The sequence below is a fragment of the Drosophila teissieri genome, chromosome 3R (assembly GCF_016746235.2).
Source record: "Drosophila teissieri strain GT53w chromosome 3R, Prin_Dtei_1.1, whole genome shotgun sequence".
NCBI classification, from domain to species: domain Eukaryota; kingdom Metazoa; phylum Arthropoda; class Insecta; order Diptera; family Drosophilidae; genus Drosophila; species Drosophila teissieri.
In genome coordinates this window covers 21,601,917-21,617,717 of record NC_053032.1, presented here as the reverse complement: position 1 = coordinate 21,617,717, position 15,801 = coordinate 21,601,917, and the positions used below count along the sequence as shown (strand labels likewise).

General features: G+C 45.5%; 5 protein-coding genes across 8 annotated transcripts; 4 read left to right on the top strand and 1 right to left on the bottom strand.

Moving 5' to 3' along the window:
- Positions 1-35: 35 nt before the first annotated feature.
- LOC122618917 lies at positions 36-369 on the top strand. The gene has a single exon (XM_043795511.1). It carries the CDS (start codon positions 136-138, stop codon positions 367-369), a length of 234 nt encoding a protein of 77 aa, XP_043651446.1. The 5' UTR covers positions 36-135.
- Positions 370-552: 183 nt separating this feature from the next.
- LOC122621245 (protein PDF) lies at positions 553-1,434 on the bottom strand. The gene has a single exon (XM_043799056.1). It carries the CDS (start codon positions 1,369-1,371, stop codon positions 1,063-1,065), a length of 309 nt encoding a protein of 102 aa, XP_043654991.1. The 5' UTR covers positions 1,372-1,434; the 3' UTR covers positions 553-1,062.
- Positions 1,435-1,991: 557 nt separating this feature from the next.
- On the top strand, positions 1,992-2,725 carry LOC122621574 (protein new-glue 3). The gene has a single exon (XM_043799483.1). It carries the CDS (start codon positions 2,254-2,256, stop codon positions 2,608-2,610), a length of 357 nt encoding a protein of 118 aa, XP_043655418.1. The 5' UTR covers positions 1,992-2,253; the 3' UTR covers positions 2,611-2,725.
- A 1,148-nt stretch (positions 2,726-3,873) lies between these two features.
- LOC122621859 (transmembrane protein 26) lies at positions 3,874-6,296 on the top strand. Its single transcript, XM_043799852.1, has 7 exons — positions 3,874-4,067; positions 4,632-5,177; positions 5,236-5,387; positions 5,444-5,642; positions 5,698-5,766; positions 5,825-6,028; positions 6,089-6,296. Exons 1-7 carry the CDS (start codon positions 3,874-3,876, stop codon positions 6,294-6,296), a joined length of 1,572 nt encoding a protein of 523 aa, XP_043655787.1.
- A 651-nt stretch (positions 6,297-6,947) lies between these two features.
- LOC122621346 lies at positions 6,948-15,187 on the top strand. Of its 4 annotated transcripts, none has more exons than XM_043799183.1 (7): positions 6,948-7,075; positions 12,239-12,721; positions 12,781-12,995; positions 13,220-13,763; positions 13,820-14,472; positions 14,539-14,685; positions 14,964-15,187. In XM_043799183.1, exons 2-7 carry the CDS (start codon positions 12,336-12,338, stop codon positions 15,080-15,082), a joined length of 2,064 nt encoding a protein of 687 aa, XP_043655118.1. In that variant the 5' UTR covers positions 6,948-7,075; positions 12,239-12,335; the 3' UTR covers positions 15,083-15,187. The 4 variants fall into 4 exon arrangements, with proteins under 4 accessions (XP_043655118.1, XP_043655121.1, XP_043655119.1 ...); XM_043799184.1 differs by lacking the exon at positions 6,948-7,075 and adding an exon at positions 11,174-11,238; XM_043799185.1 differs by lacking the exon at positions 6,948-7,075 and adding an exon at positions 11,875-12,070.
- The last annotated feature ends 614 nt before the right edge of the window (positions 15,188-15,801 follow it).

The window sequence follows — 15,801 nt, the reverse complement described above, 5'->3', positions numbered from 1 at the left end:
CAGATTTTCAATTGTGTTGCGCTATTTACTTATCATCTGCGGATATTTGTTCTTCACTAGCTTAGGAAACTTTCGGATATATAAAGGCCTCCAAAGGCCTGTGCTATACATTCACAATCGTTTCCAAGCAGAACAATGAAGCTAACCACCTATCTACTGGCACTGGTCCTGTTCGCCGGATTCTTCCTGCTGCAGCCTTCCTCCGCCCAGACGAACTCCACCACATCCACCAACACCACAACCACGGAGGCAACCACTTCGACGACCTCGACCACGCCCAAGACAGTTCATAGGAAACATTTCACGATCACTAATCTTAAATATAGAACTGTGCGCAAGATTCGAGTTAACAAGAAAAAGTCTGGTTAATCAGATGCTCAGCTTACGAAACTATTGGCAATGAAAATATATACCTGAAACCTATATACATTTTTAATTATGGGTACTTATGGGTACTATATATAGACAGACTTGTCTTTCTTTTCATAAGTTTGTATCTTTATTAAGCATTTAGTTTACTTTTTAAGCGTCTGTTTGCCAAGTTCATGGCCAATTCTTTGGGTTTTTTGCTTCCAAAGCATACTTTTGACTGCTTCAGTATTGCATATTTATTTAAGTTAGTACTTAAAATAGAAATAAATATATATTCCAATTTTAGCAATAGACAAAATCTACTTTCGAAACCGAATATGTTTAACCAGGTTTAGTATCTGTGATTAAGATACAATGTCTGCCATGCGCAGAATAAAAATCTTTAATAGTTGTTGTACCAGATTTCCAGATTTGAAGACAGGAAACGTTTATTTCAGCAAGAAGCCTAATAATATACAACATTTCTACAATAGGCTACTTGTATATTTCTCTATATAGGTTCATAAAGGTTTAAAGCAACAAAAGTTATACGGTCTTTGCTCTCAATTAGATGACTACACCAGCTTACATCTGCGGACTTTCACTTTCCTTCGACGCACCGAAAACCCAAAGTATAACATCAAATCATAAGTTCTTGTTCAGGTTCCGTCGTTCAACATTCCTTCATTCCTTCGCCATTTCTGCACGGGCTTACTTGCCCGCATCGTTCATGTTCTTGGGCAGACTCAACAAGGAGTTGATGAGCTCCGAGTTGCGCTTCCGGATGGGCATGGCCGGGCCCAAGGAGTTCTCGAGGATCAGCGGATAGCGACAGAGCGTGGCCACTTGGCCGGGACTGAACTGTCCCACGCCCACGTTGTTGAACCAGTCGAGCAGGTCCCGGTTGTACTCCTTGCGCACATAGCGCTCCTCATCCGGCATGGCCATGGCTGCACAGCATCCCCACTGGCAGCAGATGCCCAGGAGCACGAGGGCGGCGAGGTACGCGTAGTGAGCCATTAGTCCGAGGAGCTGGAAGGTTGGCCAGGAGCAGGAGCAGGAACTGGAGCACGGGACACCTGCAGCAGGAGACTTGCGAATGAACGTCGGTTGGCATATCCCGCACTTATATAGCAACCTGGACTGGATAAAGTTGATAAGCCCCTGCGGGAGACCGCCCGACCACGCAACCCAAGAGCGTCAGTAACTCGGTATCGGTGTCATCCGCAGGACCAATACATGTCATCCGCAGTTCGCAGTTCGCGGTGGTCCTTCAGACCTTCGGGCAAATACGGAGTCAAGTTGGATCTACGCAAATATTTGGTTATGCAGTGTTTTATGTGCCAACATGCAGGCACTCAATCTGTATTTGTTCGGGAAGGGAGCTGACTGGCGACACTAGGTGGCACTCGGCAAAAGGAAGTACCCAATTTAAGCAAATCATTGCACTTCTTTAAACTAACTTATTGAAATACTCGCTATTCTTAAATTTAAAGTTTTACACAGGATATTATTCCCCCTAATTTGCTTCTTTTAGAGGGTGGATAGATATTTCTATTCTATTTAATATTTCGCTTAATTCTTAATACCTAATTCTCTCAGTGGAATGTGTGATTAATTTTAGATGAAAGGTCGTAAAAATTCAAGTCAGTGCTATATAAAACATATAACTTAATAGCTAGTGGCGGCAGTTGGCCCGTTCTGCGAAATTCCAGCTTGTTCCTTTGTTTGATCACCAAACTGTGTAAATATGGCCAAAATGTTGCGCAGACGTAATTGGCGAGAGCATAATGCCAATATTTGCTGAGACATTTCGCCAATTGTCTTGGCCACATATAAAACTGCCAGCGTCCGAAATGGCATTCACCACAGCAACAGCATCAGGCAGCACACACACACACTATGAAGGCAGGACAACTGGCACTCCGCATCCTGGCGATAAGCCTGTGCATCTGGCTAACCACCGCCACGACCACAACCTCGACGACCACCACCACCACCGACGCCACCACCACGACGACGACGACGACGGATGCCACCACAACCACCACCACCACGACGGCCTCCTCGTCCTCCTCCTCGAAGGTCCATCGCAAGCGGTTCAGGATCAAGAATCTCAAGTACTCGATCAAGCGCAAGGTGCGTGTCTACAAGAACGGCTCCAGCTCCAGCTCCAGCTCCAAATCCAAGAAGCGCTCGGGCAGGCGGGTCAGTTCGCGCCGGGTCAACCAGCTGCTCCGCCGCCGCAATCAGGGATGAGTTCCCAAAGCCATAACGAGTCATATCAATTCGCGCAATAAAAGCTACACTCCAAACAAACACCTAAATATTTAAAACAAAAATAATAATGTGATTGAAGCAATTGGAAGGTAAGTACTAGAACATTCCTATTGGCTTGCAAAGGCTGTTGCACATGGCGTATGCGTAATATACGCTGAATTACTTTACTCCTCATAGAACACCATGTGATGTCTCTGAATGCAAAGGCAGTTGCACATGTCGTATGAGTGATATATGCTGTATTACTTACTTTGCTCCCAAGCTCGCCGTATAGACTGTAAGATTTCTGTGTGCCAGTCAACAGGTTGCCCGCCTAGCATGGCTGTGCCAAGTCGGAGCACGAACCTCATCCCTTACTTACGCCTGTTCAATGACTTCACGTGCGGCCAAAACATTGACCCAACTCTGCCCACCTAGGGGCAAACATCCCATAGATACGCGTCTATATATCTCGGTGGGGTGGTTTTACGATGACTATAACTTTCCATGCAGCTACATTACCAGCGGTTTGATGGCCAAGGCTCGGGGTCGTTCCCTTCGCCGATTTGTTTGCACTGCATTTGCGGGGCCATACCCAAAATCCGGTGGGTGGAAGGCGGACTCGGACTCCTCGTTTATCGTCCACCGTTTGCTGTCTTAAAAGTCAGCTGAAGCATTTAATGGTCGTGTGACTGCGAGGCACATAAGTAAAACACGCATGGCTTCGATTTCGGTGGGGGAGTCATTTCCAGGAGCGTTTTGCTCGAGGGAATTGGAAAAATATCAACTGAATTTAATTTCATACATTACTTATATATCAGAGAATATTAAAACGTAAAATCAAAAGAGTACATTATACATAAAAATACCTTATCAGCTTAAATTTACTTAAGATAAACCAGCTCTTCTTTAAAAGCCAAAGAATCCATTCCTTTACTCTGCGGTCTGCAGTTCGTCCCTGGACAAGCCGAAGATGATTCGTCCTGAACGCACACACAGGACATCGGGACAGGGTTCCCTCACCAGTGGCCATTCACCAATTACGCGCCATTCGCGGCGGTGTCCTTAATTTCTTAAAAAGCGTTTAAACATCTAATGAAAGCATATGGGGCCCCGCGATTTCTGCTGTCAGTTGCGTTTGCCATTTCGCCGTGTGCGGTTCGCTTTTCCTTGGTCCTTGGTTCTTGGTCCTCGGTCCTTTGGCATTGGTCCTGATTGCCGAGCTGCAGGAAGCGAGCAGGAGAGGATTATGTCATTGCAGCCATGGCCAAGATAATCTCGACGATCAAGGCCATCCTCACGAGGATCATCTTCAGTGCGCACAGCCTGCTGGCCATTTGGCAGGTGGTGGCCCTCAAGAGCGATATCATATACTGGGCACTATGTGGACCACTGCTGTTGCTGCTGCTCGAGGGCATCTTCACCATCATGATCAAGAAGACGCAGGAGTGGCGCTGGTAAGCATGAAACCACCAGATCCTGGCTACTCCAGGATACCCTGACTTAACTCCGAACTCGAAGTGTAAACAACAATCAGTCGATGCTGACGTCATGCCGCGGGCTTTGATTTTCAATTAAAAGTGAAATCATGTGTTTAGTGTGTGCCCCACCTGGCCACCCACTTCCATAAAAACCACCAGCTCTGCGGCCGCACCCCCACACTCAGAAAAAAGTACCCCCCCTTTCAAAACAGCACACCTTAGCTTACAAAGGATGCTTGGTCACAAGTATGGCTATTGAGTTGAATTGAGTTTAGAAAGTGGCATAGCTATGAATTCCAAACTATGGAAATTTGATAGACAATTTGTAGCAATTCTCTGGGCACTTTTATTTCAAGTGTAAGTTGTTCAACCCCCCACCCCTCCACTTCGTCCTGGTAAAAACTTTAATGGAATTTCGCGGGGGAAGGAGGAGGCGTCGTCTTTTGATTCTTGTTTACCTTTCGTCGCCTCACTCAGACTTGTTGTTTGTTTTGGGCGTTCGGCGTTCGGCCACCTCATCGGTGTCCTTTGTGTCCGCAGGTTCTGCCCCTCGGTGTTCCTCTACCTGAGCAGCATTGTGCCGGCGATATGGCTCCTGGAGCTGGACAAGGTGGCCCGGCGCGTGGGCAACATGACTGCGATCAACTCGACGGTGTACAGTCCGAGCAACTTCAGCATTCCCGTGGGCAACACCACCATCTACATCAGCAGCACCAACAGCAGTGGCGTGCCGCCGGTGGCCACTCTGCTGGGTCAGGCCGGGGTCACCCTCTCGGTGACCCCGGACACCTGGACAACCCTCATCGAGCAGTTCCTCATGCTCATCCTCATCGTGGGTCGCTGGCTGCTGCCCAAGGGCGATCTAACCCGGGATCAGCTCAGCCAACTGCTCCTGGTCTACATTGGCACGGCGGCGGATATCATTGAGTTCTTCGACTCCTACAAGGACGACTCCATAGCCAAGATTGGATTTCTGGTCTTTCTGACACTGGGCATTTGGTCCTGGAGCCTCATGCAGTTCACCATCGTGCTGTCCGCCACGCGAGGACGACGACCACGAGGCAGTGGCTCGCATCACAAGGAGGAGTGAGTTTATTTCATGATCATTTATAAACTTTTTTCTATGCGAATCTCTGTTCTGCAGACATACAGACTGCTGCCAGAACTGCTGCTGTGGCATTGACGTGTGGGGCATCGTACTCAATGTGATCCTGCAGGACGCCCCCTTCCTCACCTTTCGCCTGCTGATCATCTTCCAGTACAAAATCATTAACTACATGAACGTCTTCTTCACATGTACGTTTTAATAATACATACATTTATAAGCAATTTTATCATTTGAATGATATTAGGCAAAAACTCGTTGGTGATCATCCTGCAGCTTTATCGGCTATATGTGGTCAACGCCGAGTTCTGGAAAAATCGGCGCGAAAGTCGAATGGCCAAGGCGCGCCAGTTCCAATCTCGTAGGAAAGTGCAGGATGCGGATCAGAATAGCATTTACATGATATCCAACGAGCGGGGTGGTGATGTCAAGAAGAAGATCAAAAGGTGAGTGTTTGCTGGTTGAAATACTTGTTTAATAAACTGCATGAATTATTTATAGAGCAAAGGACAAGGACTATGCCGAGCAGGAGGCGGTGTACAGCAAAAAGAAGAAGGACAAGAAGGACAAGTGCGTCTTGAGCATAGCTATATTTTATAGAAAATTCTGATTAACCCACTGATTCCAGGAAGAAGCGCAAGCGCAAGGACACTGGCTACTCCACGGCCAGCTCGCAAAACCTGTACTCCACGAAGGCGAGTGGCACGGACAAGGAGTCGCGCCGCAAGGACAAGAAGGCCAAGAAGTCGAAGCGCACCTGCAGCAGTTCACCGAGTGACTGCGACCTGGCCAAAAAGCAGAAGCGCAAGAACGCGGATAAAAACGATAAGAAGTAGGTAATATCTCGGGACTTGGCTGGTTATCCTTTGACTTATTGCCCGTTTTGGCGCAGGAAATCCCGCAAAATCGAGGCAGTTGTGGAGGAGTCGAGCAGCTCGAGCAGCAGCAGCTCCGACTCCAGCAACTCCACGCTGCCCAGCTACGAGGTTATCGACGAGAAGAAGGCCAGGCGCCGGAAGCACCGCGGTAGTAGTAGCGACACCAGTTCCGGGGACAGCAGCTCCTCCAGCTCCTCGTCCTCCAGCTCGGACTCGTCGTGAATGAGGCACTTTTTTGCAACTAACGCCAGACGTTAGGGAATCGGTTTTTTTGGCCAGTCACTTGGCCACATTCAAGTGACTGCTGAGCCCCTCTTCCTTTGGGGGAGCTTAGATTTGTAAGGCCCCAATGGGCGGGTCTAAACTTTGATCACAAACACACCGAGCGTTAATCATGAAAATACCACAAGCTGGCGGTTTTACCTTTAAATATTGTGAGGTACTAAATAAATAAATATACTTTGAATATTTTATGTGGATTAAACATAAAATGTAAAGGCTGTTTGCAGGCTTCCAAATAACTTGGCATTTGCTATTTTCTTGATTAGTGCTCGATATAATTTGATATATTTGTATAAACCACACTATGGCATATTTGAATGGATAATAAATTCGCGGGCTGCAACGCAATAAGTTGGCAGCCCCGTCTCGATTTAAGTGGAGCTCTCTTAGTTGTACTTTAACGGTGGAATTCTCTTTACGCTTTCTCTGCGCGTCATGAAAAGCTTAGCAACGCGAACAGCTGCTAAACTTTTGTTGACACACACAGATAGCTTTGATATTTTCTGTGTGCGTTTGTGTGTGTGTGTTGGTGGGGGGTTTGGGCGGTGGAAGGGCTTCAGTTGGAGATTCTTCGAGAGCGTGTATTTTTGTAATAGCACAATAGTTGCCGCCGAGCGTCCAAACGCTGCGGACGCGATTTTCGCTTCGCTCCTCTCGGATTCGCTACGCTTTTTGAACATAACTCGCGTAACGCCAAGAGCTTTGTTGTTGTCGAGTGTGTAAGTTCAAGAGTGTGTGTGTGAGTGAGCGTGTGTGTGCGAGCATGCTTTGTCGGATTCATCGCATATATATACTTGATATATAGACGCACGATAAATGCCTATAAAGAAGAGTTCTTCGAACAGAACTCTTGAATATATCTGCAAGTGCTGTCCCTCAGTGTCTCCATCACTAATAACCCCAGCTATATGGCATATATCCCTGCAAAACAACAACAAAGTCGCTGTGGAAAAACTTATTAACTATTAAGCAGACAAACAAAAAACAGTTGCCAAGCCGATTAAAATTTAACCGCTTTTAATGTAGCAGGTGTGAACTTTCTGTCTTTTTTTTGCGCTGTGAATAATTCAATTAATACTCGTTACGGGGCTGACAAACCTTTGGCAAATGGACTCATCACAGATACAGTGCGAATTCCCCCGACAAATTGGCTCGCCCCACACACAAACTATATATGGCATATATAGACATATCTATATATTTATATATATATATATATATGTTAGGGGAGTGAACTGGACTGGATGGTCAGAAACTCAAAACACGTTCGCGGCCTTAAAGTTCGGACATTATAGCTCCTTTCCGATTCTTTTCGTTTTCGTTTTATTTTCGTTTCATTACCTTTTATCTGAGCACGCGTGCTGAAGGTTAAGGCTTCCGCGGCTTAGAGTTACAACTCCCTCGGCCCCTCAGCACGCCTTTCCCCCTTTGGCGCCTTGTGCCCCACCCACACCACACGTGTTGTTTTGTTTTTAAGCCACCTTAGCCATCTACATACGTACATACATATGTACAAATACAAAGCCACCGCGTGCCTCAGCAGCTTTTGGCCGAGAGTAATCCCGCTCATTGGGGGAGTCTTTGGGAAAATGCTGCGGCTCTCTGCTCTCACTTGCCGGTTTTCCACTGAGAGACTGAGTGTGAGCAGCCGCGAGAAAAGCAGCGGAGCAAGAAGCTCTGTTACAGAGAGAGAAACGAGGAAAACTCAAGCTCATTTGCATGCGGAAGAATCTCACCTAACAATTTGTTTTTCAAACGTATTGCGTTGTTTAAAGGGCTATCTAAATACTTGTAAAGATAGCTGTATGTTTTACTAGGTAGAAAATGATCCTAAAATCTATGATTTTCCACTAATTTTCCAACGTTTTGATTGAATAGCTATCTAAATGCTTGTGCAGTTAGCTGTATGTTAGCTTAAAAGAATCTTTTAGATCCACATTTTACTAGGTAGCATATGATCCTAAAGCTATGATCTATGAAGCATAATAAAAGATACAAATATTGTGAGTATTACAGAATCTATTTCTGTCACACCTGTTCGAAATTTTCCTTACTCAATTAATAATAAGACCAACGCTTTGCTTTATACGATAACATATGTATATGTACATACATATCGTTGCCATGCCACAAGAAACTCGTTCAAAAAGTAAAAAAAAAACATTTGAAGAGAGAGATATTTTCCATATATTTCCCCCGTGTAATGAGTTATGTTTCAGTCCGTTTGCCTTTCATATGCTTGACCAAAGTCCACAGCTGGCGGCGGACAGTTGCCAAGGCTCAATCAAACCAGTCCGATGCAGGATGGTAATTAATATCTGGCGCGTTCTATCGGTCATTGGGGTAAACATACTAATTAGCAGAGAGAATGGCCCGTCAAAGTCACCCAAATCCAAGCCAGTAGCCACCCACTCAAGGTCGTTCGGGGTCAAGGCTGCCGGCGGTACAGTTCCTCATTGTCATAAGCATCACCTGACAGAACATTTTCAGTATGGTCTGTATGGCCTGTATGGTGTATGGTGTCTGTATGGCCTGATCCGTGCTCTGCAGACACAGATATACATAATCTAAATGAATTGCCGCCACTGGCTTTGCATAACTCGTTTTCGAGCTGGTTGTCAAACAACTGGTATGGAAATAATACAAATGTATTTCCAAATATGAAAATGATGTGCAGCTGCGGGCGAATGCTTTTGTTTGAGTGGGCGGGAAATGATTATCATTTCGGTTGTTTACCGAAACCAGTTCACACTCTGATTAGTTATTACAAACAAAAAGCTGGATAATGAAAGTGCGTGATAAGGAACATTTAACGAATTTATTTCAGCTTCTTATCGCAGCAGGAATTGTACATTTAACTCATGAATGTATAAATATGAATATTTCACTCTTGCGGAAGACAGCAGGATAAACAGCTGACGATTTCCCATTGTCTTCTGACCCAGTTAAGAAACGGCCTTCCGCAGTTCATTGCTTATCTGCCAGTGACCCACAAATGGGTAAGAAATTAATTATCGCATAATGCTGCTGTATTCATGTATTCTCGCCAGCGACCTTTCTTTTGGGGGGCGACAGCTGTTTTCCAGCCAATTTATTGAGCTTTCAGCTTTGACGGTTTATTGCCCAAGTTGAAATCCAAGTGCATATCTTATCGCTGTGAATAATTCTTGAACCTGAAAAATGTGTCTCCGATTAACCTGGCAAATCAATTGTGATGGGGCTAATTTCACGGATGAAAGGCGGTTAGTTATCCATGCTTTAATGTGCGTACTAAAATGGATCGTTGCGAAACAACCTTGTGTCATCGCAAACCAATGCAATGGTGTGTATTGTGTTTGTTCCAGTTTATTGCACACTTTACACAATAATGGATAAGACAAACAGGTGAATTACTGGACCAGTCGAGCATGCAATCTCAGTCACCAAATTCGCCCCTTCACGTGGCTGCCACATGCGACAAATTAATTAGCATGCCGAACGCCTTGCGTGTGTAATGCTGAACGCCCAGCAACATTGGCCCCCGGCCATTGCAGCCGATTATTATGCATAATAACAGCCAATTTCCAGCTGACAAATGTGCACACGTTTACCAGCTTGTTGGGCAGCAATTATGCCCCATAGGCCCCGCACATCCGAACAATAATACACGATTATCGCAAATTTCGGTATCGCATTACAAAACCAAAGGGTTTAGTGTGCCTTTTGTTGACCACCTCGGCAGCCGTGTGCATCGAGTCTCGATAAAGAGCAGCAAACAAAAGGCACTGCGACTGCATTTGCTGCACCGCAACAAGATAAAACCGGCTGGCCGAAGTCCACGCGGCGAATGAGTAACAAACTCAGCAGCCAGAGTTCGCATCAAGCATACGCCCCGTGGGCGAAATCAGCGATCGAGAGAAGAGCGGCTCGGCGCACAAGCATGACCACTACTCTCGAGAAGCACACATATTGCACAATAGCATTTGCAATTCTTATCGATTGCCATTAGATAAGAAGTCTGTTTTTAAATTTTACATATTTACACCGCTTTCTGCGCCTCTAAAATGCAAAGCATTTAGAAGAAGAAATTTCTTCAATGGAAAATTTCCCTCTTGTTCAATGAGTTGATAGAAGAGAAGAGCGCATTAAAAATGCATTTAACTTATTGATTTTGAATTATCAGGGCCAAAATATCTGGTGCCGTGCACTGCATACTAAACAGATACTATACGTACACATAAAGTAGTGCACCTCAATGGCTCGTATAACAAAAGGCGAGCACTTGATTGAGTTTATCTGGGCATTAGCATTTTATAGGCACCATAAAGCATACTAAGTGTGTGTCTGTCAAAAGAGTTCGCAACCCCCTCAATTGGAAACGGCGAAATAAATAAATTCGCATAAGATAAGAGCGCCTACTGGCCCCTGGCCCCCATCTGGTCGATCTAATTAATTTACGAAATTTCCATAAAACCAATTTGGCTGGCTAATCCAGAGGACGTTAGCTATCACGGCACCTGGCATTTAGATAAGACAACTTTCCTGCTCTTCAATTTGTTTGCGGGAAAGCAAATCATTTCAGGGAAACTCAGTCGCACTTAATGAAACAATGGACGATAAGGAACGATGTGTGCCAAATGAATTGAACTTTTTGCCGTCTCCAATTTGTCGAAAGGCAGACAATTGGCCGTTGCCGGTCGGCCGGCCACTTCAGGCCAAAGTATTTGCCTCAATTTCACTATTGCAAGTGCCGAGCACTCTAGGGGCGGGTATAACCGCAAGACAACCCAAGCCTCGCCAATTCGTATCGTCAAGGTGCCGATCCAGTCGTTCTGAGATTTCCACGGCGAGCGGTTTGCATTTCTCCGTTCTGCGATCTGTTATCTCCGATCTAGCAGCAAGTGTAAGTTGAGTGGGTTGTGCGGTTGTCATTGTACGAGCCACATACATAACTGGCATTCCAACTGGTTGATTTTCGTAATAGATTTTCCCCTTTTTTTGAGCTGCCATTTTGCATGACGTACAGCAAACCACCCAGTGGTTCTTATATATACTCATTGTGTCAGGCGCATGCAACATAGCATACTGCGGCATTTTTCCTCTATAAATAGCAGCACAACAGAAAATGCGATGAGAATTTGTGCCTTGTCGAGTGCCGCGCTCTTCACACCACGACCCTCAACTTGAACCTTTGGTGGGCCGTCGTACCCTAGGGGCACGTCACGATGTCATTATGCGGCACAACAATATATATCTGACATTTGTTGCTTTCGCATCTAATTGGATTGCAACGGCAGTGGAGCTTTCGGTATAAGTACCTTTGTGTTTGCGGCTGACAGGAACCTTTTGTAAGCTAAATTGAACAGAGCCCTAATGTTTTTGTGGTTAAAAAGCTATAAACACTAAAATTAGGAATTTCCCTTAAAAGGGTGCTTTTTAAATTAAAGGTTTACCTTGCCTTAAAAGCAAAAGGTTTTCATTACCAGGTGAAAGTCTTTACCTTTTATTTTAAAATTCTTTTCTGTGGAACAGAGTAACATTTTCATTTAAGTGCACTTTTTTTGCCTTAAATATTTTTTATAAAAGGATTCGGGTTTCTCGTGCAATCTGCGGTTGTCCTTCGTGCAACTATTATTACACCAAGCCCACGCGTCGTATAAGTAATTTCCCGCAGAGCAGCGTCAAGTGAATGGGTTATTTTTAGCCAGGCTGTTTTCCTTGAAGTGCAAGTAGAGGCAAGTAGAGAGCAGGAAACCGAGGGAGGAACTGCACTTGACCGGATTGTCTTTAGCCCAGTGACCAGCATTGGCATTGATATATGGCGGGCAGGGGTCTTCGTCCGAGTTCCACTAGTGGATAGGCAATGACTAACAGTGAATTCAACGATTTAAATGCAATTGCAGATAGCCCTGCCAGCAACATGTTGGATGCGAATTAATTGGCCCACAGCCAGTTCATCGAAAACTCGGAAAGTGCAATACTCGAGCAGAAAGTTGGGAAATGTTTGTTAGCAGAGCTGAGCCTGCTCAAGAATCATTTGCCTGCAATGGCAATCACCCAGTGGCAAGCGATGGCGCAGAACTCAAGAACGTGAAGAACAATAATCGAAGCGAAAACCGAAGCCTCCATTGCGAAGGTGGAGAAGAAGACAATAGCTCACCGCTGCAGGAAATCGATGAGCATTACGTCTGCGACATTGCCATGATGCGAATCGTTGGGGAGGAGAGCCTTCCGGTGACACACAATGGGCCAGTGGATGCGTCACCAACGCTGGCCCACAATGAAAGTACAAACAATGAGAACGAGGTGGAGATCGATCGCCAGGAGGAGGAGCAGGCGGTCAGCGATCTGGTGCGATCGAGCAGTGCCGGTGCCCTCATGGAGGCGTAAGTTACAAAGAAATGCAATTGAAATCAAATTTTGATCTAAACAAAATTCCCTGCAGAGACAGCCAAAACGGCGGCAGCATGCGAGTGGTCTTCGGCATCCTGGTGCGACTAGTTCTTCCACTGGCCAACGGAGTGGCCAGGGGCATCAAGGGCATACGCGATGTTCGGGTGCTGAGGGTGCTCCAGAATCTGGCCTCCAGCCGGCAGGCTCTCACCAATCTGGTGGCCTTTGCCGCCAACACTATATCACTGAATCTGTCTTCGGTTCAGGGTGAGTTTTATTAATTTATTTACAGAAAAAGTATGCCAAAGTTCGGTGAACTACACGAAATTTCACTATATACACATGTAACCTTAATTGCTATTTGTATATACACAACTTGATGTCTTGCACAGTATTTCTTATCTGTATTCATCAAGATATAAAGAGGATTATATGTATATGCTTTGTGATTAATTAAGGAAATAATATTTTCATTATATTTTCTCCGCCAGTTTCCAACCGCATGGGGCCCCTGCTGAAGCTCCTGAAAATGCGCAAATCACAGGACGGCCTTGAGAGTCTTCCAGACACATTGAGTGCGCCCTCAACTCCCTGCACCCCCTGCCCGACCAGCAATCCGATGCAGGGACCGCCCTTTTACACCGCTCGCTCGGACGCCCCTAGCTGTTGTACCATTAACATCCTGGCCGAGCCGCCACCGGGTCAACCGATCCGAGCAGATATTGTGCTCATCCATGGTCTGCATGGATCCTTGGTGAACACGTGGAAACAAGGACTCTGGCAGAACGATCGCCAGCCGGTGGAGTTCGAAAGGCCACCACGTCCGCCAGTACGTCCACCAAAGAGACCTCGCCACTCCCGCAGTGCGGCCATTCATCCGGCGCCGCGGGAGAAGAGGGCAAAGTTCGCTTCCCTCAACCGATGTATGGACACCCCAGACGACTCTCCAGTGCGGCGAAGGACGCGGCTCCAGAGATCCATGCCAGTGCATCCGGAAGACTTCCAGATCAATGCTTCCGATAGCGATGATAGCGAGTAAGTTCATGGAATCCATTGTTATGAACAGTTACTAAAAAATGCGCTATCTATAGCTATGCTTATGTGTGCGGAGAGCCCGAAGAAATTCAGATTTGCGAGGGCATCGAGTACAGCTTTCCCACTTTTCGGCTGAGGATGCAGGACAACAGCCGTTTGCTACAGGCAGAGTTGGAATCCATGCTGCAGGCCAATGGTAACGAAGAGAAGGGCACCAATGGGAAGGATGACCGCCCGCGTCCCGCTTCACCTGCCACGCCCCGTAAGGGCGCCCGCAAGAGCAAGCCATCTCCCAATGATCCAAACTACTCCAAGTGCTGGCCTGGGGATTGGCTACCACTGGACTGTCCTGGAGTGCGGGTTATAGCCCTGAATTACACCACTGACCAGTACCTTTGGAGGCCGCTGTGGAAGAGCAAGGAGCCGCGCTCCAGCTTGATCCAAAGGTCGCGCGAAATGGCCGAGCTGCTCATCCAGCATCGCGTGGGCCATGGTCGTCCCATTATCTATGTGGGCCACTCAAAGGGTGGACTCTTTATCAAGCAACTGATGGTCGACGCCTGGGAAAGTGGTCGTCCTGTGATGACGCCGCTTTGGCGATCTGCTCGCGGCTGCTTCTTTTACTCGGTGCCCCATCGAGGATCCCACTTGGCCAGCATCAAGGCGCCACTACTCTCGCGCTCCGTGGAGCTGCTGGAGATTGAAAAAAGTAAGTCAAAATAGATCCACCAGATATGAAATAGCAGCTTTAATATGGTGACATTGTTTTCCACAGATAACAAGTACCTGCTGGACTTGCATCGGAGATTTGCGGGACTGTACCATCTGGGTCACCTGAAGATCGAGGTTTTTAGTTTCGTGGAGACCGCCCTGACGCTCATGTCAGTGCTGTATCTTCGCATTGTGGGAGTGGACTCAGCGGGTTAGTCCTTATCAGCATAATACTTATTGGCTTTAGAATAGTTTTCATTATCATCTGTGTAAGAAATGACAGCGGAATATTTTTCTTAGGCTCGTATTTCTTATCAGCCATATTAAGACAACATATCTATATTAGAAAATTTGATAACAGGGCATAACGTTATCATGAAATAAGTACAGATAAGCCTAATCACTTTTTATTCTAATTAAAAGAATCTGTAATGAACTTACACTTTGCAACTGCCTAGTTCTAATCAATTTGAACTTTCTAATTGACAGATCCTGGAATTGGCGACGTCTGCGGCATTCGCCTCGATCATCGAGAGATCTGCAAGCCACGAGGACGGGATTGTATTTTGTACAAAGAACTGGTGAAAATGATTGAGAAGGTGTGCTGAGCACTGGGCGAAAGAAGAAGACATTTTATGTTAAAAAGTGTACTGCATGTAGGACCTGATATGTTTAAAACCATAATGTGAATAGAACCGAAAACTTGATGATAATTACGCGTACCTATATGAGATGCCACAGCATCCAGCTGGGGCACACTAAATGTTAAAGCATCGCTTGTTAATTTAATAGTGCATAGCAAAGGTGTTCACGAAACTCTATTCGCCTATCCATAGCTCAAGTTAGTTATACACATTATGTTGCCTTTAGTTTAAGCTTAATGCGAGCAGATACATAAGTATGCTCAGACATGCCATCGGATGTCAATGATATTTTGGAATTTTTGTGATCGATTGTGATCATTTTTCTAGCACTTTGTTGTGATGATCCTCCAAACACCCGTGAATACGTTATTGATATTATACCATACTTAGAGTTTGCTAGTTCTATGAATCTATCTATCTATCTACATGTAAACCGAAACCCACACCGCTGTAAAATGTTACCAACGAAGACACAATTGATACATATTTGAATTTCCAGACAATTAATAAATCGATGTTTTATACCTATTTGTTAAGGATTTAATTACTAAAACCGATAATAAATTATATTTTATAAAAACCTAAACAGTAAAAAACTCTTTTACTCGATGATGTAGGAAAAATGCCAATATTTGTAGTTAATAAAACACGAGTTTTGTATGTTTTCCATCATAACTTAATTT